Source organism: Eschscholzia californica, unplaced genomic scaffold, assembly GCF_041429995.1.
Source record: "Eschscholzia californica isolate CP2 unplaced genomic scaffold, dmEscCali1.0.p SCAF_6, whole genome shotgun sequence".
NCBI classification, from domain to species: Eukaryota; Viridiplantae; Streptophyta; class Magnoliopsida; order Ranunculales; family Papaveraceae; genus Eschscholzia; species Eschscholzia californica.
Window position 1 is genome coordinate 43977187 of NW_028238483.1, and position 27381 is coordinate 44004567.

A 27381-nucleotide genomic window follows, 5' to 3' on the forward strand; every position below is an offset into this window, starting at 1 on the left:
ATGAAGAAGTTCTTTTGAGTTTTGTTTGGGTGGGGACAAAGGAATGGAAGTAGGAAAATGGCAGGATTAGGTGGAATTTTGGTCTCTATTAGGAATGGAATTCTTAAGATTCAAGTTTCCCACAGAAAAACATGCACCCACAACAATACTAATGCTGCCACCATTTCGACACCATCAGTAAACATAGGAACCACTACCCGAACCACCATACGTTGCCGGCACACAACCACCACGATTAATTATGCACTTTTGAAACTAGAGTATTTTTGTTGATACAAGTGTATACCACAAATTTTGATTTAATTTCTTTCAACAAGTTTTGGAGCACAAAAACTATAACAAGTTTTGGAACCACTAATCACTTCACTCCATCTTCTTTCCTCATTACATGGAAAACTACTACTACTATTTACTACCAATAGGTGTTCTATTGATTTCGTCACTGAAACATCCACCTAACATGGCATCACTCGTATAAGCATTATAATAGTATCCAGAATGATCTCTAGGTTGGTCAAGGACGAAATTTGGAACTGTGACTCCTCTGAACTTCTCCCTTCTTACATCAAATGCCACTAACCATAAAGGGCCAAAGCTAGTATCCCACATGTCTTGTTGCCGAAAAGTGCTCGAATAAATAACGCCATTCACATAAACAGAGTCGTTTGTTAGTCCATGAAGACAGCCAGAACAGGGTGAAGCTTGCCGATTTGCTCAGATACTACTCCACAAAGAGTGGTGATGAAATGACTAGCTTGAAGGATTATGTAACTAGAATGAAATTACGGCAGAAGGATATCTACTACATTACTGGTGAAAGTAGTTGAGAATTCTCCATTCTTGGAAAGACAGAAGAAGAAAGGTTTCTATAATCATGGTTGAACATGCAGTCGGCCAACTAAAGGAATATCACAGAAAGAAGCTAGTTTCTGCAACAAAAGAAGTATTGGGATTAGATGATATAAACAGAACAAGAAAAAGGTAACAGAAGAAGTAATCGTCCGAGATCTCTGGGAAACAGTCAAGGACATCTTGGGTGATAAAGATGTGGTATGAAATAGAATTGTTGATTCTCCATGTTGTTTGGTGCCTGGTGAGTACGGATGGACAGCAAACAGGGAAAGAATAAGGGAGATTTGCTGTTTGGACCCCCCTTCATATAATTGACTTGCAGTTTGAACTCCCTATTTCCAGAGTTGCATTTTGGACTCCCTTTTGACAGAATCACATAGGAATATTCCGTCTCTAGAATTATATTTTTAAAAATACCCACTTTATCCTTGTATAATCAATATTGCAATCTGGACTCCTTTCTTCTTTAACTCATCTTCTTCTTTTATTCAAGGGTTATTTCCCACCTAGCACTTTTCTCAGTAGATCATCTATTATTTTAACATCAAATTTCACACCTTCGTAGGACATGTTCTTGACTCAAATATCCGATTCAATAACTTCATTGCACCATCTCCACCACAATCACCGCCATCGCCGCCGCCGATTCAATCAAATCGCCGACCAAATAATTAGACAAATACTCAAGAACTTCTTATGTTTTAATCAGTGAGGGAGAAACAAGATTGCTTTATTTATCTCAGATTTGATGAATTCAACCATTAACATCTCAGAATTATGAAGAAATCAAATCATCATCGGTGGATACATTTCTTCTCTGTCCAAATTGAATCTAGTATACATTGTTGAAATCACAAAGAACAAATTAACCGATTACAGAAAACACGATTTGTCAAAACCCTAAAAAGTTTGTTCCTTTCAATTTTCATATGATTCAGATAGGTTCAGTTAGAAATTCCCTTTGATCCCGTCGAAGATTCAGATAGGTTCAGTTAGAAATTCCCTTTGATCCCGTCGAAATCACTTCGGATCCCAGCGATAGTTGTGGTCGAGTAAGAGGTTTCTCCAGAAACAAATTGATTAGAAGATGAAATTTTCTTGCTAAAAATCGAATTAAAGTTATATTCTTTATAAGAAGAAAATCATAAATCAAAGATTTTGATCAAAACCCATGTTTTAAAATGGGAAGTATTTCAATTAGGAATATTTGCAGTTTAGTGTGAGAAACTAAATTAAGCCCTAGTCTTTGAGGATTTCCGTTTTGGGTTATAGTAATACTACTTTTGGGTTAATGGTGGGATTTTCCTTTTCATTTAAAACTCAGAACTAGGTTTTTTCATTTTTGGGGTTATATAGATTCCATATGAAGGTAGGAGAAGGTGGGTGGGTGGATGGGCAGAGAGTAACAGTGGGTACCTGGTTTTGGAACTGAAAATGGAGTATCAATGTTCATCTCTTCTGTTTCTGAAATCTTTTCCAAATCTCCCAGCATTTCTTCTAGTTTATTAACCATTGGAAGTGATCAAAAGAAAGAATCAAATTTTTTTTCTTCCATTCCCAAGACTTTCAATTCTCTTGATCGACTTTTCTTGTTCTTCCGCCATTGACAGTGATGAAAAGAACAATTGTTCTTCTTTTATTCCATTCCAGGGTCAGATCGCGGGTCAGTACTCGGGTTTGGTTAACCTGTGAGTTAACTACCTAAGTTGGGTTAGGGTAAGTAAAGGATAAAATAGTATTTTTTATCTCTGGTTAGGGTAAAATGGTATTTTCATGTCCCATTTATTTTTAAACTGTTATATTTAACGGTTTATTTGAAAAAGGGAGTCCAAAGTGCAACTCTGGAAAAAGGGAGTCCAAACAGCAAGTCATTTATACGAAAGGGGGTCCAAACAGCAAATCTCCCAAAGAATAATGAAAGCTCAGGTGTTGAGGGATAGTAGTATGGGTTCTTATATGTCGGTAAGAAGACAATGGAGATGAATCCAGATAATGAAATCGTGGAGGAATTAAGACAACTCTGTTGAGATCTGGATTTAGTTTGGATGATCCTAATACATTTGCAGTTAGAATACATGGGATGTTGAAACTAGGGTTGTTGAGTATGAATTAGGAAGAAGATGGAGTTGGAGGTGAGGATGCTGAAATGCCTGCACCAGAGGAAGATGGAATTGAAAGAGAGCAAGATGGAAGTAGAAAGATATGACAAACGGATATTCAACAATATTTGGCCATCCGCGTAACCGACATTTCTCTCCGGCAAAGCAAAAAACGAGGTGACGAGCGTACTCTACAGACCTCTTGCTCCACGACTCAGGTTGAAGAGTTGAGTCGGTTCCACCCTTTTGCTAACTTTAAAGTTATAAAAGAACTTGAGGAGTCCTCTTACTAGACATGTAAATGTGAAGCATATGAATTTCACAAATGTGAGGCTATATGATTAAGACAAGTAGCTCGGTCCTTGTGAGTTATTGTGTCGACTCGCAAATGTGAATGTCAAATTGGTGTTACCCTAAGTGAAGGTAGGTAGTCAGCTAGTGCACCTCACTTCTCACCCCCAAACTCTCCTGGACAAGATAACAACCATCTCGATCGCCAAATGTCTAGGGTATTCACCCTTCAAATCGAGGCGGGTCACTGAAACATCAAGCAACTCATTCAACATAAACAAAAACATTATCATCATTTTAAGTAAACCCTGCAAGGAATTTATGCATAACCCTTAATAGCTCTTGAAGAACACTTGGCACTTTTACTTCTTAAATAGGAAAAAAAAAGATACAGAAAAGTTTTGAAAGAGAACTTACTTGCACTCAAAAAGAAACTAACACTGTAGTACAATAGATAGTAGGGAATATATCAATGTCATAGCATTTCAAAAAGTTTCGAATTTCTTTTCATCACCACATAGGGAATAAGTTCTAGTACTCAAACATTCCCCTTCACCAAATACATACATTTATATCAGTATATATAAACCAACTTTTAAAAAAAAAAGGCAACTTGATTTTCGACATACGGTGAAGTCGATCCCTCTACTATGGTTCTGTTGGACAGCATTGTGATTGTTGAGGGGCAAAAGACTTTAGGAGAAAGTATTAAGAGAGCTACTGAAGCAGAGATGTGGTACGGAGGAGGGAAGCATTCCACTTAATTCAACCTCTGCCCACACACCCTTCTTCCAATTGTGACAATGCAAAGATACACATTTCTTTTTTCCCACATCTCGATCACAAATCTTTCCCAAAGTGGATCTTAAGATTATCTTATCATCTGATCCTGAGAAATTAAAAAACTTGAGACAGTGATACCTAGTCAAATTGAAAGGCAATATTATGTTAGTCACTTCGTTCCATCTCCCGTTGTTAGTACTTGAAAAACTGCCATTACTACTACTACTACTACTACTACTACTAGTAGACGCTCCATTGATCTCCCCATCGTAAGCATCATCGTCTTCATATGTAAACATCTTGAACAAATGATTGTTCACTTTGATAATCATAGCTAAACGCCCATCCAGTTGTAATAAATTACAAAGTCTATCAGGATGAATACACCTTCTACGGCCAGGGAAATCGGAAGCTACTTCATGTTGGTCAAGGATGAAATCAGGGACTGTGATCGTTCCGAACTTCTCCCTTGTTACATCAAAAGACACTATGCACAAAGGACGAAATTCAGTATCCCAACGGCCACACTTAAGACCAAAAGTGCTCCAATAAATAACACCATTGACATAGACAGAGTCATTAGTTAGTTCAAAAGGTGGGGTGTCGTCGATTCTTCTCCATCTATTATTATCATCTTGGGGCACTACGGTCAAAACAGCACAATCAAAACGGCAAGCAGAATTTTGATGTGGCTCTGACACACATACCAGTTTGTGTTCATTTGTGGAAGGATCAAAACCAAATCCGAATTTGTGATTGTTTCCGGGAAACAGTGGTGAATTAAACCATGGTGATAATTCATGGGAAGTGATACTGAACGTACGAATAGCGTACCCATAGTCCAAACTAATGAGACAGATTAAACCATTAACAGGGTTTGAAATGTCAGTCATCCAGGACGAGTCAATCTTCTTTACACTGTGAACAACTGCTTGTGTAGTACCCATTTCTTCAAACAACATCAGGTCAGCTGTAATGTAGAAGTAGAACTCCTTGAAACAAGGCCAATTATCTAATAACGGAGGAGGACGTTCTGTTTCCGTTATGAACACATCCTCAACATCCTCTTCAAGTGGCATTAGTGCGGGAACCAAGATTAACATATGAGAAGAATGGATTAAGGAGCACCATTTCTTAGAAACACACTTAAAACGGACAAGGGTTTTGACAGGGAGTTTGCATAGTATCTCATATACAAAATCATTAGTACCAATATTCTGACTACTACTAGTAATGATGTTCATTTTTTAAGGGGAGGTAGTCTGAACTCTGAACTAGTTAGTGTTCAAAGGAAGTAAGTTTAAGAAGTTGTAATGACCCACAGGGTGATGAAAGCTGATACACAAAATCTACTGAATGAGAAGATAAAATCTTCAAATTTAGGGTTTGAACTTAGAGAGAGAGAGAGAGAGAGAGAGAGAGAGTATACCAGGGTGAGGAAGTAAGTTTCTCCCCTTTCTCTCTGAAGCTGGCTGTGTTTCCTCCAGTACTTACTTGGTCACCTTGCCTTTCTCTCTCACAAGTCACAAGTCGGGTCGGGAGATGAAAGAGGGGTTGGAATGGAGATTGTGAGGCGAGGCTTTTTTATTTAGGGAGAATTACTGAAACCCCCCAACTTTGATAATGCCTTTACTGAAACCCTCCACTTTAATTAGTAATTACTGAAACCCCCCAACTCCGTATAATTTAACAGATTTGGGCCGTTAGTGGGAGGGAAATGACTTAAAACTCCCTTTGCTAAATCCTGACCTAATAATGGGAGCAGAAAATGGGGCGCCTTCGAGTCAAAGGTGGGGCGCTTATATCACGTTTTATCTTCTCCTTACCCACCCAAATCGTTCCCTCCCAAAACCAACCAGCATCATCTCTCTCAACCAGACGAACAAGGGATCAACTAGACGAAGAAATCAACAAGAAATCTCTCGGTAATGCTCCCTCTCTCTCTCTAACGACAACAACTTCAACCAATACCAGGTATGCTCCCTCTCTCTCTCGGTAATACTCCATTCGAACTCGAACTAGGGTTTCAGTAATGGGTTTTCTCTGCCTCTCTCTCTCTCTCCTAATAGGTAACGCGAACTCTCCCTAGGGTTTCTCGTTTTGCTGGTTCGAATGTACTAATCAAGAAGAACAAATTCGAAGAAACCAAGCAGACGAAGTTCCCTCTAAATCGTCCCACCCAAATCGTCCCAACCCTAGTGAAGTTAACTGGTGATTCATTCATCCGTCCCCATCTAAGAAATTTGTCTCCTTATCAACCCATTCTTCCCTTTGAGGTAAACCCCAAATCTCTATTCCCCAAATTAACACATTTAGGACTTTTAATTTTATAGGTACTGTACTACTACCCATTTTTATCTGCATTGTTGTTTTCGGCAATTTATGAAATTTATTACCACTTCTGTGAATAGATGATGATTAAGTTCAGAACTTGAAGTAGATTTATGGAAAAGCTATTAACTTTGATGATTTTGACCTAATACCAACCAAGCAGACGAACTTGAGGTTCTAGTGGTCTCAATTTCAATCAGCTGCACAGTAACTGTTGCATAGATTTTGCATTTTGATGTGAAGTTTCGGGAATTCGGTCTCTTCTATATTGGAGCAAAAATGATAATCAAGTTAATAGCTGGGATCTCTTTCGTAGATATTTAATTGCGATAGGGGAACAAAGGCTACATACGGTTTAAGTTAAATTTTCATTTTTGAAACTGCGATTTATCTCTAGAAGAGACCGAATTCCCGAAACTTCACATCAAAATGCAAAATCTAAAGTAATTCTTACATCTAAAGTACTTACCCAATTGTTTTATCTCTTCGCAGAAAGTCGCCGAAGCAACTCACTAAGCCTGTCTGCAAAGGGGAAGGTTATGTGGCGTCAGGAGCTTAACGACCGACGTTATCCTTAATTTCACCCTGAAATAAATGTTGCGATTACATTCGAGTCTTTTGAAGGTGGATACCTTCTTTTGTTATCAGATAAACCAATTCTTTTTGGGTTGTTTTTGTTTTCAATTTTTGTTTGTCTTCATTATCGTCATGCGACTTATACTTGTACTCAGATTCATCAATAACAGCTTCTTTTGTGTTCTGAAAGGCTTTCAGTTTATAGAACTTTTTAGTAACAAGAGAAAGTAGTTCAGAATAGATTCAGGAGTTGGAAATAATTGCATTTTATTATTTCAACGAACTGTTCTGTCCCAAGATTGTTTGAGTTGTAAGATGACAGATAAAATACACAATGTGTTAACAACAATATACAAAAGAAAACTCTAGCATCTGATGTCTTCAAACAGTAAACGAATGATAGATCTCGAAGCTCCTCTTTTGGTATCTTCATGAATGAATTTACTCGGAAAACAAAATAAATATTTATCTTACGGTTCCAGATAACAGGCATCAATCAATCTGCATCACTAACTTCAGCTTCAATATCAACAACTGATTCAGAAGAAGCTTTGCCTGTATAATTCATCCCTCAGCACAAAAGTAGCAGAGATAACCCTCAAAAAGGTGTAAAACGGTCAAGACATCCAGGCTCTCCGTTTTGATCTTCTACATTCATTTCAAATAGTTGGGGGGTTTCAGTAATTACTAATAAAAATGGGGGGTTTCAGTAATTACTAATTAAAGTGGGGGGTTTCAGTAATTATAAATAAAAGTGGGGGTTTTAGTAAACGCATTATCAGAAGTGGGGGGAAAACGTAAGAGGGTAAAAAAGTAATATTGAAAATATCAAAGTTAAATTAAACGGAGTTGGGGGGTTTCAGTAATTACTAATTAAAGTGGGGGGTTTCAGTAAAGGCATTATCAAAGTTGGGGGGTTTCAGTAATTCTCCCTTTTATTTATTATATGGAAGGAAGTTTTCAATAAGGGAACTCATCATCATTTTTGTTACTGTATATATAATATACCCTTTCTTCTACTACCACAAGACAACCATCACGCACCCCTTTCAATTATTTGTATTGTTGTTTTGAGTGTTTTAGTGGAGATGCTCTAATCTACTACGACCTTAATGAAAATAATTTGAACAGAAAACCACCCAGAGGAGAAGAATAGACAAAACCATAACCGAATCTATCTGTGAGCCAATATAATTAGATTTTAGTCCAGACTTGCATAAATAAGGCTAGTCAGTGGCTAGCTATGGTGGGCTTAAGTGTCTTTGTAATATTAATCAGTTGAGTTTTCCCCCCTAAAGATAATCGGCTGTTAATCTACCCGTTCAACTATCTCAAAACAATACTTGTGTTATTTTTTGTGTGACCAAAATATCCATTGACATAAATGTAATTTGCTTTTACTTCTACTGTTAGCCATCTTTCTCTCTCTCTTCTATAAGAGCCCCTCAACAAAAAACGGACCAGCAGCCTATAACAGAAATGCCATGACAAATACCTTTCGGTAGAAAGGGGAAACACTCCACTTCTGTTACCCGATATGGATCCTCCATCGTCTTTGTACCCTTAAACCTAAAGCAACAATCAGATACCAATATGGATCCATCTCAGTGAAGCCAGAAACATGAGACATTTATAAGATCACACTGAAAGAAAATAGTTCATCAATGTAACTAATCTCCTCTTTATAACATTCCAGATTAAATGGAAATATTTATGTCAAGTTGGATCTGTATCAAATTTTACATGCCCTGTAAAGTTTTTCAGGAAGTACACTGGAGTGGTATTGATCAGAATAAAAGGTCATTTCCTGTTACCATGGGTTATCTTCGTTGCTGCGGAATCAAGTCCTCCTTTTTGTTCTCAAGTTCTGGAGTATTGGGTGGTTTTGAGCCAAGAGACATTATGCTTTTGAACCAAGCTGATTGGAGTCTAGGACTACTACTACTACTACTACCTCTGTTTGAATTGCCTGGAGTTTCTGGAGTGATTGTTGAGTTAGAGGAGGTAACATTTGAGAGGAACCGATATGCCACTTTGCTTGCAGATACAATTTCCGCCTTTGCTTGCCGGAACTGCAAAAAACATGATATAAGCACACGTCCAATACTCGATAAGATCAAAATTAATTCGAAGGGAAATTTCTATCATGCCAAGACAAATATGTATGGTGGATGTGCTTCTTTCTGTTTGAAATGTTTCCAGACCAAATATCTTGGGACCCCACAGGTCAGTGAGACAACATGCATAAAACATTGTGCAGACGACTCGATCCCAACCTATGCACTAAACTATCAAGAATATGACGAGCTACTATGTGAAAATCAAGCATGTTCTTTCTAAGTTTTTATTAATCAAGAACCTCTTTCCAGATTCATATGGTAAGAGAACAGGAGGTTCAGTCTCACTACAATCTAAAGTATGATACACCAAAAATATAACGATGGATCTACATCGACAAGGTCAAAGGGGCGTTGCATTTCTGAGCATCTACCAAACGTTTGAAAAGACTAAAGAGGACTTGATAGCTATGAAGAAAAAGTCGGGATTAATCCCCGAGTACACCCCGACTACTCCTCAGTCCCCATCTTGCCGACTCGACTAGGAGCCAAAACCCTAGTCCCGTGGAATTCCGAGTAAATCCCCGACTTGGTCCGACTAGGACCACGTCGACTAGTCGGGCCAGTCGGGATTATTTAGCTGAGCCTTTTTTTCTTTTGCTCAAATCGACAAAGGTGGTTTAGAATTTGCTCATTCGGCTTTTCAGGCTTCCTCTCCCCTCCAAATATCATTATAACCAGATTGAAGTAATTTTGAAGTTTTCTTGCTCTCCAAACAAGATTCCAAGTTTCTCTATCTTCTCAATCTCTTTTTACTATTTCTTTTTAGAACCCATATTCTACTCTTTTTCTCTATAAACTCAAATAAATCCTAGTTGTTAGTGTTTTATACTTCATTAATGTTGTAGAACTTGTTGATAATTATGTGTGCTTCTTAGGGATGAATTTTTAGTGTTTATACTTCATTAAGACCAAATACTTATATTTATACCTATATATAATTATACATTTATATTCTACGACTAGTCCCGTGTAAATACGACTAGTAGCGACTATGCCTAGTCCCAAGTCCGCCGACTAGTCACCCTTGCCGACTTTTCCAACATAGCTTGATAGATTAGGGTTGAAAGAGGAGTAATAGGCAACAAAAAGAAAGAATATCGACATTGTTTTACCCGTAATGCTGTGTTTCCGGCAACTTCCATAGCAGCATCACCAGCATTAGCAAACCGGTTAACCCAAGCTGGAAAAGATAGAAATTGGAAAAACGTGTTAGTATGGCACATAAAGTAACTGGACCAATTATCACCAGTACATCAGGTATTCTCGATTTAGCAATCTGAGAGACTGAACTCAGGCAAATTAATTAACCCATAACCAGATTATTATCTGCATTCCATAATCATATAACGTATCCACAATCAAAATTTCAAACTAAAAAGGCAAGTTTTATGATAAAATTTTAAACAAAAACAGAAGCAAAATTTCAAAAATAGAAGACCCTCCTAACTACTACAGAGAAGCTTACTTTCTATAGTCCATGATTTGGAATGGTTGCAATTAATCTAGTGAGAAAAAGAGATTCGACTCGTAAGGTATGAAATCACAACTTACTACGATGGCATATACCCGCCATGCAATTGGTCGTCTTTGGTCTAACGAGAATAAAAAAAAAATGTGAGTGACAAGTATGATGTAAGCTACCTCGTTGAAGAAACCACAAAGAAAGCATGCAACAGAATGTACGAAGTACCCACAGACAGAACCGAAGCAGCAATAGCTTTAAGGATTGTGTTCGACTCTATGCTAGTTAAGTTAGACATGAAGAAGGTTTCATGATCTCTCTGTGAATGACAACGCAAACCCGGGTAATAGGAGTTGCATGCCTAGAATCATCCACTACCCAACTTATGGTAAATAAATTACACCTGTACTCTACTGTACTGGTGTTTCTCAACTTGCTTCGCTACTTAGCACAACTACAAGTATCCCATTAAGTCCAATTTTAAGAAGAATTAATACGATATCATAAGTTTCAGGTGAACTGGATAAATACCAGTAACAAAAGTCACTTCATATATAGAAATAAACTAACCGGATAAACTTCATATAGACAATAGAAAATGTGACTTCATAATGTAATTTCCATAAGCAAAGCCAGTGCGAGTGGAAAATAAAATCTATCCACCTGGAATTTTGGGCACTTCAAGCCTTTCGCAGAATATGTCGCAGAAATGATTGCAGTTTTTGGACAGCAAGTCATATGAAACTCCAGGCCACTCTCTGCTGAGTTCTCTGAGAATCTGATTTACTTTGTAGATAGAAGAGTTTGTTTTTCCAAGGACTATGCGTTCACGGTATGTATACATTGGATTCTTACTGGGTGGACAACTAAAAACCCCAGTTCCTTGCTCGCAAAACCCGAAAGACCATTCTTCGTCTCCATACACCTGCCAACAAAGGATACCACAAATTGAAGACACATCATGTCCTTTCCTTATGATATAGAGTCATAGACCATTAGAAAAATTAATTAAAAGAAAATATTTTCCTTTCTTCCACATCCACTAAAAAGCACAAATTGCTAGATTCGGCCCCAAACATGGATTAAAAGGATAACGATAGTGAGCTGTAAGCGGATATAGATATTTAGCAATCCGCATTACTATTACTTGCCATGCTAAGGATAGTATGAAAAACATTTACTTTTTCACTTCAAAGAATACTCGAAAGCATATATTGTAACATAGGAATAAAGATAGATTTGCGCTTTATATGACGTATTAGGCGATCATGAAAAACTGCAGAATTTTCTTTCAAGTGATAAGAAAGCCAAAACAGGAAAGGAAGTGGCGAAATGCAATAACAAACAAGTAACACAAGGGTAGTGTCATTATGCTTCTGAGACCAAGGTTAATCAACAAACCTAAACCTCTTACACTAACTGCATGTGTTTTGAATCCTTGACTCAGATAAGCAAAACCACTTCTCCTCACATAATTCTTCTAAGAAGAAAGTTTTAAATTTTTTTTTAGGGTTCATATCAACCTTAAACAATACCTAATACTGATTAAACAGTCTAGATGTCCAAAAATCTCAAACCTTCTTCAGACACTATCACTTCAAACATAACATCAGAGAAGAAATTTCTTTCCAAATAAAGAAATTTTACTCCAAACATTCTCAAACTAAGATGCATAATTTAAATCCTATCATTTGATGAGTAATTTCAGTACAATGTCACTAATAGGATCAGTTATATGCATAATAAAGCTCTAACTTAAAACCCTAGATCTTATCGGATTTAACTTGAAAATTTCATAATCTCAAAGAAAAACAACAGAATTAGTAGTAGTAGTAGGTAATATGAAATGATTTAGAGAGATTGAAAGAGAGAAGTTAAGTTAGGTTACCTGAATGGCACTGTGGAAAATACCACCAAAACCAATACCGTCTTTGAAGATCTTGTTGATCTGAACAATTGTATTGTTCGTCTTTGCTGAACCACTGTTCGTTACGTCGTAGATGTGGAGGATTACCTCCATGATCGTCTTTCTCTCTCTCTAACCCTAGTTTCTCTCTCTAATCTCTAGTTTCTAGTTTCTTTCTTTCTCTCTCTAAAACTGAGGTGGGAACACTTTATCGATGCAGCAGCAAATGGGGGAAGGAAACTTCTGAAAGCTGTAAAGAGACTCTCTCACCCACCAGTACCGTCTCTCTTCTTCTCTCTTATATCTCTCCTCAATATTTCTTACTGTTTATAAACTATCGGTCCACGTCATCTCCACGTAGGAATATATCTGCACACGTGGCATTTGTCTTCTTTTTTTTCTTTGTTTGTCCCCGAAATTCACAACCAAACTTCAACCAAAGAGAAGAAAAGAAGTAAAATTATAGCAGCCTGCATGTTGACCTACCATTTTCATAAGAGGGTCAACAAAAGAATTGATGCAGCATGACTAACTATTATAAGACCCCTTCAACAACAACAAAAAAAAAAAAAACTATTACAAGACCTAAATAGTAGTTTCTTCGAAAATAAATTAGTCATTAACCAATTATTAGTCATGTATCTAGGACATTTAATGACTATCGACTTCTCACTCCTATAGGATTTTTCAGATTTCACTACACTTAGGTATCACCTTGCCGTTGACTATGTAAACTAATCTTATCTAGAGACATTACCCAAGGTATTAGCACTCCAACCAGAGATTGTTGACTTAATATGTGATTTTATTATCTAAATTTGCATATTATATTATTGGACAGTAGATGTGCATGAATTACAAAGGGGCAGTCAGTCACTAAATGACAATTCACTTATGTATTTTTGGTATTTGGGTAGTTTCAACAGTGTTATTCTTTAATGAATCAATGTCATTGTAATGACCAGATGGTAGTCAATTTTCTGAAGAAAAAAAAATGCTCCATTCTTAACACAAATTAAGCTATGCTTGGACTTGAGTTTTAGGGAAGTTTAAAGGCACCCCTTCGTAGTGTGTGAGGGGAGGAGGCCTTTAGACAAAGGACTTTTATGGTCGTGTAACTCAAAAGACATGGGCCCTAGACCTAGTAGGAGTAGAAAATAAATTCAACCGATCCAAATTGATACTAGTTGATATTTCAACATAAATATATACTAACCTAATGAATCTTCCATATCTTGATTTAACTGATTAAGATATATTTTTGTTAACAATGTATATCAAAAGCTTTTCCTAAATTAGTAGAACTCATAATCCTAATACAACTGTTAATAGTACAAGCTTCTTTTTAATTAGTACTACATGCATGAATGGAAGAACAAAGTCTCTTCATAAGTGCATTAAAATCATAATCTTTTCTAGGGTTCTTTTTATCTCTCTGCTATGATAACCCTCAAGTAAAACCCACAAAGAAAAACCCCTAAATACACCATGAGAAGAAACAAGAAGCTATTTTTGATACAGATGTTGACAAACAAAACCGCCATTAATGAATACTCTGCTTCTTCTGCAACTAGAACTCTACTCAAAATCTTAGTCTGGGTAATCTTCTTTGCTTCATTAACTTACTTCATCTACTCAATCAAACTCTTTACTTGTTCTCAATTCAACAGTAACAACAAAGTTTATGATTTCTCTTCAATCAAATCTTCCCCATTCAAACCCAAAAAAATCTCAATTTCTGATTCTGTTTCTGGTTCTGTTCCTGTTTCTTCACCACCCATTCCTCAAAATCAAACAATTCTAACTCCCAAATCTAAAATTAAACGATTAGCTCTTAGACATATAGTTTTTGGAATTGCGGGTTCATCAAAATTATGGGAAAAGAGAAAAGAATACATCAAACTTTGGTGGAAACCTAAAAAGATGAGAGGATTTGTTTGGTTAGATAAACCAATAAAACAGAACAAAACAGATTATCATCTTCTTCCACCAGTTAAAATCTCTGGTAATACATCAAAATTCAAATACACAAATCGACACGGGGATCGATCGGCTATTCGAATATCTCGAATTGTTTCGGAAAGTTTTAAATTGGGTTTGAAGAATGTGAGATGGTTTGTAATGGGTGATGATGATACAATTTTTGTTACAGAAAATTTGATTAGGGTTTTAGATAAGTATGATCATAATGGGTATTATTATATTGGGAGTGTATCGGAGAGTCATTTACAGAATATATATTTTAGTTATGGTATGGCTTATGGTGGTGGTGGATTCGCAATTAGTTATCCATTAGCAAAAGCTTTAGTTGAAATTCAAGATAAATGTATACAGAGATACCCAGAGTTATATGGGTCTGATGATAGATTGCAAGCTTGTATGGCTGAACTTGGTGTTCCTCTCACTAAAGAACCTGGTTTCCATCAGGTAAAGTAAAACTCTCTTGCTTTTGCTCTCTAGAAATTTTTCTTTGAATCTTTTTGGTTTTTTTTAGTGAAAGTAATTAAGTCAAAATCATTTGTGCACGTCCCGACGTGAAAAAATGTCAAAATCAACTGAAAATGGAGTAACAATTAACAGGTACAGGCACTCAAAAAGTTATATATGTTGGTTGGACGTAATCCGATCAACATCTCACTTTTTGAGCGCCCATACATGTTGATTGTTATTTTCAATTGATTTTGACTCTAGTTTGCCCTTTCTCTTCGCGCCCCACGGAATAGGCAAATCTGGGGACACTCAAGGTTGAGTAGAGAATGAGGGGTGCTTATAGAGGAACCCATAAGTTCTTGACATATTTAGTCGTGGACTTTTCCGCCAGTGCGTCATTGTTGTTTATACATTCTTTATCTAAGTATGTTTTTCTACTGTCGAATATTTTCTCTCGCTAAATCTAGTCCGGTCACATATTCTAGTTCGGATTCGGCTGACACTATGGTCGGGCACAGTCATTAATCAAAGAAGTTACAGTAGTTAATGTACTTCCATTTACAACTTTCTTCACCATTCATCTGACTACATTACTGTAGGACTTCTTTACCATCATTTGTCAAACCCTGACTTGTCATGTTTTTCAGTTCGACGTGTACGGGAATCCACTAGGATTACTTGCCGCGCATCCTGTTGCACCGCTAGTAACAATACACCACTTAGACGTGATTGAGCCGATATTTCCAGTACCTACACAAGTTGAAGCCATGAAACGTTTAACGGTCCCAATGAAACTCGACCCAGCATCTTTAATGCAGCAATCAATATGTTACGACAAGGATAAAAAATGGACAATTTCTGTGTCATGGGGTTATGTAGTTCAGATTCAAAGTGGGATAATTTTACCTAGAGAGATGGAAAAACCTCAAAGAACCTTCATTAATTGGTACAAAAATGCAGATTATAAAGGATTCGGGTTTAATACCCGACCTGTTGACCGAAACCCGTGTAAGAATCCATCAGTTTATTACATAAAGGAAGCTAGGTATAACTCTACAACTAAAGAGACAGTGAGCGAGTATGATTTGCACCAAGCTTCTCGTTGGTTTTGCAAGTGGAATCGAAAAAAGGTGAATGTGGAGCGGGTTGAAGTTTACAAGAGACCCGACCCACATCTTTGGAACAAGGTATGTGACTATATATGTGAGACCTAATTTGTTTAGTTTTTCAAAAATGATATTATGACCGGCAAGTGTCTCGACTGAATCCCGACCGGGGTACTTGGTCGGTACAGATCTAGTGAAAGGAAGTGCTTGACTTTCTCTCCCTAGATCCTGCTCGTCTAAGTACTCCGACTGAGATTCGGCCAGGATACTTGTCGAGCATAGTATCAACGGTCTTAGTTTTATATCAAGTAGTCTCCTTAATTATTTTAGATTGACCCGTCTATAAGCGTATCTTACATCTGCTTAAATAGATTGTGGCAGGTCGGTTCTGAATAACCGATGTCTGTTTTTAAACATCGCAAACAGTAACATGTTCCCATAATGGCAAATATTGTGAAAGCTTATGACATTTTTCTTTAGAAAAACTCTACTATTTGGTAAAATTTTTGTGTACACCCATTAAATAAATTCATATCTAATGGTTTTGTATATGAATTTTGACAGTCTCCTAGGAGAAATTGCTGCAGAATTTTGCCTTCAGAAGAGAAGAAACATATGAGAATTGATGTGGGTCCTTGTCATGAAGGTGAGTACAGCCAATTATAGGAGAATGAGATAAAAAGGAGAAGCACCAAATAGTAAATATATTCGAAATCCAAAAATTTGTATATACTTTGAGACTTCAGCCACCTTTAGTATATAAATGGAAATTTTGTTTATTTCTCTTTATTTTCCTTATTTGTTACTATCTTTTTTTTTTTTTTTTTTTTTTTTTTTTTTTTAACGAGGAGGTCAATGCCTGATTTGTTAGCTATTCGAGTGAAAATTCATATTGATTGACAATTGCAATATAAAATAATGTTTTGTTACTAAATGTGCTATCTTATTAACTTTTCGGGGACAAAGCGTAACTACTCACGCACATAACTTACTCAAGTCTCCTTGTAATATCATCATCAAAGCATCCATTCAATGACACCTCCACAATCTGGGAGCTTTAAAGCCAATTCTACTGTCAGCAAGGCATCTCTAGTTTTAGCCTAAATTGGTGATGTTGATGTCCATCCCTGCATCATAGCGGTAGCAAAACCTTCCTCACTATTTCGCTAGATTGTTGGCCCGACTGCTCTACCGTTGTTGAAAGTTGTATCAAAATGTACTTTAATTTGTCAGCTGGTGGTGGTCTCCATACAGGATCCTGCATTGGAGATTTCTATTGGTTGAAATCAAATATTGATGAGTTGGACAATTAGAGATATCTCAAGAGGGCACTCTATTTCTAGAGTGTCCTCTTGAGATATCTCTATTCCACCCTTGACACGTCATCTTAGAGATCCAAATAGAGTGTTGCAGTGGAGAGGATTTGTAAGAAAAAACTCTAAAAATCCTAAGTGGCACTCAGAGTTTCTAAGATTGAGTGTTGAATTGGAGATGCTCTTAGAAGCTTAAAATGGTATTCCTAGTTTTATGGTAGAAATAAGTACATGAAAACTTATGGTATTCAAAAAGGAAAAAAAGAAAAAGTTAAAACAACAAAAAGTTGGATTTATCATTTTCTATCATGAGATTCATTTTTGTATACTGTCACTTATTTGTTCGCATGTAAAAATCTTCAAACTTAACAAGTGTCTTTTGTTGGGTTAATTTTTTTTTTTTTTTGAAAATTGACTATGATCTACACAGTAGTCATTACAATGACATTGATACATTAAAGATGTAATAATTACGATAACCGCCTAATTCAAATCCTAATAAGAACGAGCCTATAACATGAATAAATTATGACGTAAAGCCCAACAACATTATTTATATCTTAACAACTCGGGTTCAACAACCCACGAAATCCACCTCATTTGAAAATGGAACTAACACCTCCGAGTTTTGGATAGGTCCATATTTTCCACTACTTGGGCTACCAAGTTTTGACTTTTGTTGGGTTAATTAATTGGGTGACACAAAACACATGCCATCAACATACTTATCATGTGCCTAAAGATTATCATAATATACAGTTGATTATCACACTTTGCTCTTGTGGAATATTCTCATAATATTTCGAATTCATAGAATTAATAAGGTGAATAGAATGTTTAATTTTGTAAGTTAATAAAAGAAAGGGAAGGGAGGAAAGAGTGAGTGAACACACTCCTCCACACGCACATAGTGGCACCCACACGCGACCATACACCACATTCTCACGCCCTTACCCCCGACCGATTCACTCTCTTCAATTTTGACTCAATCAACCCCCTCATCTCCCTTTAAATTAAGCAATATAGTAGTAGTAGTATATAATTTGACTTGATAAGACAATCTATATCTTTTTAGCCCACTCTTGCCTACCTAAATCCAAATTCATTTTATCATACTTGTGAAATTTTAGGACATGAAGATACATCCAAATGAAGAATAAAAATTGTTTCACTTTAAACCTAGTAACTAAATCATACTTATTGTTAGAAAATATATCATCTAAATGAATGAGATTAATAAATTACTTTATATAAAACCTTGGACTATTGGAGTAATTATAAACAAGTGACAACAAGGATTAAATTTATGAGTTGGCACACAAGACACACTAATTCTTACTGTATTATGAGACATTTGTACGTATAGAATGAGGTAGCGAGTGTTTAGACTACATCGGCAAGAGGCTAAAACAATACAAGTGATAGTATTTCATACGTCAAAGTGTGGAGTATGTTTCTTGCCCTACGGTGAGGAGAATCAATGACTCATAAATGGGTGTATATTTAATGTGTTTGACTCACAAATTTGTGCTAATTTAAGTATATCACGTGTGGAAGCACTTCCACATTTTAGTGACTTCACTCATTCATCAGTGGTAATATATATAGTATTAAAGAATTCAAATTTGTGAACCTACATAAAACGAGGGTGAGAAAACCCATTACCAAATGGTTAGATTTATTTTAAAGATTTGGAATCAGATTTCAGAATATACTTATTTGGTCTAATTTGGGTTTGTACTATGGGGTCCAATTGAGTTAGATGGTCTAGGCATATACGAGTCAGAAGAATCAGATTTAGAAAATAAAACGCTTAGCTTTTTCATTGTATTTGTCCACCCACGTTAGATGATGGGTGAACAAGATTAGAGTGAGAATGAATTTGGGACTAAAATAATCATAACAAAATCTAAGTGGAGAAAATTGAGAAGCATGCACCTTGCTTCCTTTGCTTACACCATTCTACAGTATGAAAAATCTAATTTAATTATTATAAATGAATTCTGTGTCACAATAGTAAATAAATAAAAAATTTCACTATTTTTAGAATAAAGTATGATAGTAAAATTCGGCTATAAATATGGGTAACTATGCTCATGAAAGTGTATCTCATATTGCAGCATATAAAACACATTCTTCTCTTATTTAGAGAGAGAGAGAGGGAGAGAAAGATAACCACTTATCTAGAGAGAGAGAGAGAGAGATGGGTGTGGAAGGATCTGATGAAGGGAAGAAGATGGTGAGTAGAGGAATAAGAATGTTTGTCATGTTGGTGTTCTTGGGTTCAATCTTTCTTTGGATCATGATGCCTACCAGTACATATAAGCTCAAATGGAATCCAACTATCCAAGCTCATACCAATTCATCCACCTTTTTTGGTTCAATGGGTAACACTACTTTTTCCACTTTTTCAAACTTGAGATAGAGAGAGAAAGAGCTAGTTATAACATATGAGCCCGGATAACCTTGCACGACCACTCTCCCGACTGAATTCTGACCGGTGATGTGGCACGCCAAAATTTAGAAAGATTTTTTCATTTTCTCTCTCTGAATCTCGTCCGACTATGCTACCACGCCTGGATTCACAGGGAGAGTGACCAGACATAGTGTCATTTTCCATTACATATCTTTTTTTATGTGTTCTTGTGTTTATATTTTTGTATGTTTAATAGGGGCAAGACTTTTGCTATACATGTTTCCCACTATATTAATTGCTGCTTTGGGATGTGTATATCTTCATTTGTCAAACAAATCCGAGGAAGATTACACTCAAAGGTATAGTATTTTTTTTCTTCTTTGTCCGATAATTTGGCGAATAAATACTTCTTTTTTTGTTTGTTCAAATTTTATTGACCTTAAAAGAATTTTGAACTAGTGACCTACTAATTATTAAGAGAAGGTCAATAAGGTCTTGTGAGTTTGCTAACTAAATCAATGACATGACAGTGAAAGTAATCGAGTTTCAATATGGAAACGACCGGTGTTGGTGAAAGGCCCGTTGGGAATTGTATCAGGGACGGAGCTTGCATTTTTCGTGATGTTTATTGCACTCTTAATATGGTCCATTGCTACTTACATACGAATTAATTTTGCTAAAATCACCAAACAATCGGCTGCTGCATATGGAGAAGACATGTGAGTATAATTTTTCTTTTTGTGTTTTACATGTAATCCACAATCGCCCTAAAACAATGTACTATGTATATACATGTAACTTGTTAATGTAATTGTGTATTTTTTTTATGAATGTAGATGGCAAGCTAAGCTTGCTGATGTAGCACTAAGAATGGGGCTCGTTGGGAATCTGTGCTTAGCATTCCTCTTCTTTCCGGTGACTCGTGGATCATCGTTGTTGCCGTTATTAGGTCTCACATCAGAAGGCAGCATCAAGTATCATATTTGGCTCGGACATATCACAATGATTCTCTTCACTGCCCATGGTCTTTTCTACATTATTGTTTGGATCTCAACCCATCAACTTGTTGAGGTAATATAGATATGATTAATCAACTCAAAATATCATTTCTTCATCAAAAAAAAAAAACTCAAAATATCATTTTGCAGCAAAAATAAACTAAAAATATCATATTACTTATGTTTTATACAAGCGTTCCTAGAATCCAAAATATATAATAATAACAGTTATATACAACGTTTATACAATTCACAATGTGTATCCATGTTATTTGGTCTGAAAATAGGGATACACTGTTAGAATCGTCTCACATAGAAGAAGAACGATGTAACAATCGATGATATAATGTCTAGGTCATCTCTGTTCATTTTTAATTGATTTTGAATTGGATGATCACAAATTTAACCTCGACTTCAACCTGAAAGCTGAAGTGTCCGAGTCCTGTCCAAACATTTTTCTCTCTGCTAATGGGACCATAGGTATATACTAGGTGTAATTAGTACTAGTATGTTTCAAAATTGGTGGTTGGGATTATGAGCACGAGGAGAGATCCAATTTTCAAGGATATTGTGACGGGTGGGTCCATGAGTTGACTCGACTAGTTCTATTTCCTTTAAATTTTGGGAATATTATGACATTAGACATTTTATTAACGGCCCAAAATGATAAGAAGTTAACTAGTCAACCCTAACATTTTCTTCCCCATATTCCTATCTTATCATGATTCATTTCATCATATGATCACTTTCTAGGGTTTTTGTTCTGCCAAGTCTAAAGTTGTAGATTGATTCCACTAACTCCAATTTCCTATTTAAGATTCTTTTTTTTTTGAAAGCTATTTAAGATTCCTTAGTCCTTTGTACTTGATTTTTGAATATTCTTTGCAAAACATGTTCCATTTAAACCACAAATAAGAATATGTACCTAAAAATACTAAAGAACAACAAAACCCAGACAAATTCTAGACAAAAAATTCATTGTGGATGATTCTGATCCACTAAAAAGGAAATTACTACAATCTACATAGGAATTCTGTCCGGAGTTTACCTAATTTTTTCTTGTTCTCTGACACTACTATTAGATATTTTCTTTTGAGACTGTGGCCGTAACAGTAATACCGCAGCTCATAATTTGGCAACCTCCACTTGAGTCCTCAAGAACATTCAATTCACATTTTGTCCTTTGATGTTAAACTATTTACAATTTAGTTCCTGTTTTGCTTTGAACTTTCTCGTAAGAACCATTGTTTATTTAAGAAGGCTAATCTCAAAAAAAAAAAAATCTGTATAAGAAATTAACTTTGTAAAACCAATTTGTTGAAAACGCAGCTGCTAAAATGGGAGAAGATTGGTGTGGCTGTTTTGCCAGGAGAGTTAGCATTGTTATGTGGAATAGCAATGTGGATAACTGCAATTCCCCGAATAAGGCGAAAACTTTTCGAGCTTTTCTTCTACACTCATTATCTCTATTCTCTCTTCTTTCTCTTCTTTGTATTTCATGTTGGATTTTCATACTCCATCATGATGCTCCCTGGTTTCTATCTTTTCTTGGTCGATCGCTACTTACGTTTCTTACAATCACGAACTCGCGTCCGTCTCCTTTCTTCCCGCGTTTTGTCTTGTGAAGTTGTTGAACTTAACTTCGCTAAAACTCCAGGTACAATCATATTTTTCGCTTTATTTTCTCTTTAATCGGCCCGAAGTTTTGGCCTGAGTCCTGCCCAACTAAGGCACACATGAAAACACAGACTGGAAATGCCGCCTCAGCAGTTGGTCTCGGGCAAAATTATTCGGGCCAATTGGCATTTTCCTTTATGCAGAAATGTAACTTTAGTTTTTTTTTTCTTCCTATATGTGTTTGTAGGTTTGAGATATAGTCCCACAAGTACTGTTTTTGTAAATGTGCCAAGCATTTCCAAGCTACAGTGGCACCCTTTCACAGTGACCTCAAACAGTAACTTGGAGCCAGACAGACTCAGTGTTCTCATCAAAGGTACTGGAAGTTGGTCCAAAAAGCTACACCAAATCCTTTCTTCGCCTACATCAATGGATCGCCTCGAGGTCTCTATTGAAGGACCATATGGGCCGGTTTCAACTCATTATCTAAGGTTTGAACTATTTAAACATCTCTGTTCAATTTCGGGTCTCACCCGCTTTGGTCTAGATTGTGTAAGGAAGTAATGATATAATCGATATGTTTTGCAGATACGACACGCTAGTAATGATAAGCGGAGGGAGTGGAATCACACCATTCATTTCCATAATTCGAGAAATTATCTATAGAAGTACAACCCAAAACTGCAAAAATCTTCCAAAAATAATTCTAATATCTTCATTCAAGCACAGTTCAGATCTCAACATGCTAGACCTTATCCTCCCATTTTCAGGAACCCCTTCAGATATTTCCACCCAACTTCAAATACAAATTGAAGCTTACATTACTAGAGACAAAGAACCAACAATAGATATCAAGAACTCCCAAAGAACAATCTGGTTTAAACCTAACCCAACTGATATTCCTATTTCCGCCCCACTTGGTCCAAACAGTTGGTTATGGCTCGGCGCGATTATCACATCTTCATTTATTATATTTCTCATCCTCTTGGGTATTCTGACTCGTTACTATATTTATCCGATCGATCATAACACCAATAATATCTTCTCTTTCACTTTAAAATCTTTCCTTTATTTGTTACTTCTTTGTATCTCCATTGCCATGACTTCAAGTGTAGTTCTTCTATGGAACAAGAACAAGAACTCTCATGGAGTTAAGCAAGTTCAGGGTCTGGATGGACCTACTCCGACGACCTCGCCCGGTTCTTGGTTTTATAATGCTGATAGAGAATTGGAAAGTTTGCCTAATGAGTCTCTTATTCAATCAACCAAATTGCACTTTGGAACTAGACCCAACTTAAAGAGTAAGTTAACTTTCTCCTTTTTTGCATTAATGGTAAGCATGGCCGAAGATTTTCTGAAAATTTTGGTTTTGTTGCAGAGATTCTATTCGAATGTGAAGGATCGAAGATTGGTATTTTGACAAGTGGACCAAAGGAACTACGACACGAAGTTGCAAATATTTGTGCATCTGGTTTAGCAGATAATCTGAATTTCGAGTCGATTAGTTTCAGCTGGTAATCATTGTCTTGATTCTGGTTATCTAGTCGTGATTATCGGAGTAAATAAAAAATGTAAGCATCTTAAGTGCAGTATCATATTAGGAAAGGTACGTGTGTAAATAAACTTGGGGAAAATTGCTTTCTTCCCTTTGTTTAATATGAAAGTTTCATCTTTTTTGTGTAAAACTTTCTTCGTTTCTTCCCTTTGTTTGATATGAAAATTTCACAACTTTCTTTTGAAAGAAGTATTGAGCCATAATGAAAAATCGAAATCAAAATGATCCAAATTGCTATAATATTCAAATACAATAACTTGAATTACAATTTCATTCAGGCAATATCATGTACAAGATCTTCGTTCAACTTCTATCAATTGTCACAGAGATGAAAAACTATATTATCGAAGTCTTTATTCCATTCATTCTAATTTATGTACTTTTGAGTTCAAATTGGAAACCCTCAAATTACAAAGCAATGCATCACGACCTGAAAGAACAACCTGAAAAAAATTCTCAACTTCTTTGGAAAGAAGATCTACCCCTTTCGACAGACGTTCTGAGCTCATTCCCAAATCCATGACCGAATTCTTTAGTATCTCGGATTCTGCAGGAATGCCTAGGCCATTGCTCGTCAGAGGATACAACTTTTTAACAGACACCTCAACTTCTTCTAAATCTTTCAATATAGGTTGACTTCCGTTTGAAAATCGAGTTCTAACCTCTATATTTATATCTGTCTGCAAATGGTTGAAAGCTTCTGCCCATAAAAACTTGTCAGAAACTTGCAAATTCATTAATGTCTTCGAAGAACCAGAGAAGACTGCTGTGATGTGACCGCATATGAATATTGTTTGAATCATAACCCCGTACATCGCTCGCATTAAGACTTTTCCTCTGGCAGAGTTCTTGAATTTAACCAAATGAAGAGAATCAGTAAGCTTAATTAAGATGTCTGAGCAATCCTCTAGTTTTTTGTTTCTTGATTTAGTTTGTAGCTTCCACTCATCAAGGGAACGAGAGCTTTTAACCAAATCTTCTGATGATGGGGTGGTAGAATTAGAATTGTCCAAAACTTGTCGAACACATTGAAGAAAGAGTTGGCTTTGATTTAGTTTAGTGAGCTCAGATCTGAAAGCGATACACATATCTAACAGGTGCACACTGCTGTCCAGATAAAGGTTCATCCAGTTTTCGTCCCAGTAGGAGATAGGAAACTGAAGATCGGTAATTAGGGTTTTTATATCGGTATGGGTTTCACAGAGAGACTCCATAGCTAATCTCATCCATGATAAACTGAGAACTTCACTTTTCTCTACCAACTTCAGGTTTCTTAGTCTTTTGGCTAAAGATCCTTCGAAAGCATTCAATAGATCAAGATTCCTCTGTGAGAGGTATGACTTCTTGGAGAAGATAACCCGAAATGGGTTTCCGAAAGGGGAAGAGAAAGGTCTGTGCCCATCGTGTGGACGACTCATTTTGTTATATCTGCAGTTCTGCACAAAAAGATCAATAGCCAAAATTAATGACAATAGTGATTGGGGTCAATATGATATCTATAAACACTGTAATTCAATTCCAAAAATCAGCTTTCGAATTCTAAGCAATTGCATGAACAAATATACAAATCATTCTAAGCAATTTTTTTTCAGGCAAGAAACTTTGAGATCAAACCTTTTTGAGATCAAACATTTGAGATGGAACCTTTTTAATCTATAAATCAAAATAGAGTCAGTCTCTAGCTTCACAACTTAAGCAGTCGGGGAGTGGGGATACAGCTTGCCCACAATCCCGATCCTTACCATTAGGATCAGTTCAGGATTGATCATGATTGGCTTGGGAGCGGTCTATGTATACCTCCTTATCTCTAAGGGTTGATATTATAGAGCAGTCAGTACCCACCTGGCACGGGTTATACCCTCGTTATATATCAAATTATAACCAATATCAGCACATACGACAAGCCTCTAAAAGTCTAAATGGGATCAATCTCTCTACTCTTTATCAACATTACTATCTTAAATGGGATGTCCTTGACTCGTCGGATCATCGGCGGCGTTATGTCCCGGATCCAGTCCATGGGTTACTTGGGTGGATCGGGTGACCCCAAATGCATAGTTCACCACCAGGAAAAATGCTAGGGAACAACTCTAGGCACAAATCGTATGTGGATTGTTGCAATTCGTGCTTTCTATGATTCTGGTCCAGTAAACAATTAATCACGACAGGCCACATATAAAAAGTTCCATAAAATTGATTCTATAGTTTGCCATTTTCCGAAAAAACATATACAAGTAGGAGATCTGAAGGCTGAAATGAAACAATCACATATAAAAAGATAGCCTTTCATACTTAATAAAAGTTCCATTTTAATTGCAATTTTCACAAAATCATGAGTTCTAGAACGAAACAAGAATTTACAGATCCGAAACAAAAATACAAATCCAACCATAGAAGTCATTAGATATAAAATAACCGAACTACTTGAAGTTGTTAATCCAAATACAAATAAAAATTGACTAATCATATCATAAAATGCAAAATTCAACAACAAAAACCCTAAAGTAACTATAAATGATTAATATACTACGAGTCATGAATTTATAAATTGAGGGGGGTATGATATGTTAATAAACAACTCCAAATAGGCAGAAAACATATAAATGAAGGATACTTACATAAGCAAGACTTTTTTCTCCTTTGCTACTACTACTTGTCCAAACCCTAAAAACTTAAAGAAGAGCGAGCGAGCGAGCGAGCGTGCAAGCGAGCAAGCGAGAGAAAGAGAAAAACGGTTTTTAAAGAGAGAGAGAGAGAGAGAGAGAGAGAGAGAGAGAGAGAGAGAGAGAGAGTTGTACTTGTACCTAAAACGAGTACTAGAAGAGGAAGCAGGAAGAAATATAAAGAGATTTGTTTGAAGAAGACGCGTTAATAAATAAATAAACAAAACACTTTTTTATCCATCCTTCTTCTACGAAGCTTCACTTGTCGTTTCTTTACTCGGTCTGGTCTCTAATTCTCTATTGTGGTCCAACTCCGGTTTGGTCAAATATATCATTCATCTCATCTTGCGCCTTTATTAAGATCCAACTACCATATCTTATGTTATTGAATATACATTTCGATGTGCCTTAAAAGTTACCTAAAACACCACACCAACGAGTTGCCGCTACATAGCCCCATGGTTTTTCAGACTTTGATCCTAATTGTACCACTTAATACTCTCCCTCAGATAGTTGAAACTTCCGTCGTGAATGAGGGTGACACGGTGACACCAAATTTTTATTATCATGATTTTCCTAACGTTAATTGGTACATTTATTCTTAAAATTCTAACTAAATTATGTTAAACCTTAATGATAAGATGGATAGGCCAGATAAATGAGAGGGCAAATAAAAGTTCGGCGAAAGGTGGCAATGTTTGTAGTAAAAGAAAGCCACAAAAATGACGAAAGAGGCTAGAGGAAAGAGAAAAAAAAATTAAAAAATTGAATATTTAAGAAAGTGGAAAGTTGATTTTCTAAATGAAGAAAAAAAAATTAAAAAATTGAATATTTAAGAAAGTGGAAAGTTGATTTTCTAAATG

General features: G+C 36.3%; 4 protein-coding genes and 1 pseudogene across 5 annotated transcripts; 2 read left to right on the top strand and 3 right to left on the bottom strand.

The window, feature by feature from the left end:
• Window positions 1–3937: 3937 nt before the first annotated feature.
• LOC147535415 (putative F-box protein At1g32420) lies at window positions 3938–5269 on the bottom strand. The gene has a single exon (XM_086650194.1). The coding sequence runs from the start codon at window positions 5267–5269 to the stop codon at window positions 3938–3940; it is 1332 nt and encodes a 443-aa protein (XP_086506320.1).
• Window positions 5270–8599: 3330 nt separating this feature from the next.
• On the bottom strand, window positions 8600–12748 carry LOC147535416 (uncharacterized). Its single transcript, XM_086648294.1, has 4 exons — window positions 12403–12748; window positions 11178–11439; window positions 10165–10232; window positions 8600–9004 (listed from the first exon to the last, which is right to left on the bottom strand). Exons 1-4 carry the CDS (start codon window positions 12532–12534, stop codon window positions 8753–8755), a joined length of 714 nt encoding a protein of 237 aa, XP_086504420.1. The 5' UTR covers window positions 12535–12748; the 3' UTR covers window positions 8600–8752.
• A 987-nt stretch (window positions 12749–13735) lies between these two features.
• LOC147535417 (uncharacterized) lies at window positions 13736–16745 on the top strand. The gene is made up of 3 exons (XM_086647163.1): window positions 13736–14847; window positions 15498–16037; window positions 16521–16745. The coding sequence occupies exons 1-3, from the start codon at window positions 13909–13911 to the stop codon at window positions 16620–16622; spliced, it is 1581 nt and encodes a 526-aa protein (XP_086503289.1). The 5' UTR covers window positions 13736–13908; the 3' UTR covers window positions 16623–16745.
• A 2579-nt stretch (window positions 16746–19324) lies between these two features.
• On the top strand, window positions 19325–24041 carry LOC147535418 (ferric reduction oxidase 2-like). The gene is made up of 8 exons (XM_086647161.1): window positions 19325–19656; window positions 19942–20044; window positions 20216–20404; window positions 20522–20756; window positions 22013–22340; window positions 22548–22791; window positions 22889–23601; window positions 23679–24041. The coding sequence occupies exons 1-8, from the start codon at window positions 19473–19475 to the stop codon at window positions 23816–23818; spliced, it is 2136 nt and encodes a 711-aa protein (XP_086503287.1). The 5' UTR covers window positions 19325–19472; the 3' UTR covers window positions 23819–24041.
• A 36-nt stretch (window positions 24042–24077) lies between these two features.
• On the bottom strand, window positions 24078–26842 carry LOC147535419 (protein BPS1, chloroplastic pseudogene; annotated as a pseudogene). Its single transcript, XR_015227497.1, has 2 exons — window positions 26474–26842; window positions 24078–25291 (listed from the first exon to the last, which is right to left on the bottom strand). The product of XR_015227497.1 is annotated as a protein BPS1, chloroplastic pseudogene (transcript).
• Between the last annotated feature and the right edge of the window lie 539 nt (window positions 26843–27381).

Coding starts and splice junctions, on each gene's coding strand:
- LOC147535416 (XM_086648294.1), bottom strand. CDS start 12,534: ATGGAGGTAATCCTCCACATCTACGACGTAACGAACAGTGGTTCAGCA. Junction 11,440..12,402: donor TTTTCCACAGTGCCATTCAG/GTAACCTAACTT, acceptor CTTTGTTGGCAG/GTGTATGGAGACGAAGAATG. Junction 10,233..11,177: donor TGAAGTGCCCAAAATTCCAG/GTGGATAGATTT, acceptor TATCTTTTCCAG/CTTGGGTTAACCGGTTTGCT.
- LOC147535418 (XM_086647161.1), top strand. CDS start 19,473: ATGGGTGTGGAAGGATCTGATGAAGGGAAGAAGATGGTGAGTAGAGGA. Junction 19,657..19,941: donor CACCTTTTTTGGTTCAATGG/GTAACACTACTT, acceptor TATGTTTAATAG/GGGCAAGACTTTTGCTATAC. Junction 22,792..22,888: donor GTTTCAACTCATTATCTAAG/GTTTGAACTATT, acceptor TATGTTTTGCAG/ATACGACACGCTAGTAATGA.
- LOC147535415 (XM_086650194.1), bottom strand. CDS start 5,269: ATGAACATCATTACTAGTAGTAGTCAGAATATTGGTACTAATGATTTT.
- LOC147535417 (XM_086647163.1), top strand. CDS start 13,909: ATGAGAAGAAACAAGAAGCTATTTTTGATACAGATGTTGACAAACAAA. Junction 14,848..15,497: donor AAGAACCTGGTTTCCATCAG/GTAAAGTAAAAC, acceptor CATGTTTTTCAG/TTCGACGTGTACGGGAATCC. Junction 16,038..16,520: donor ACCCACATCTTTGGAACAAG/GTATGTGACTAT, acceptor GAATTTTGACAG/TCTCCTAGGAGAAATTGCTG.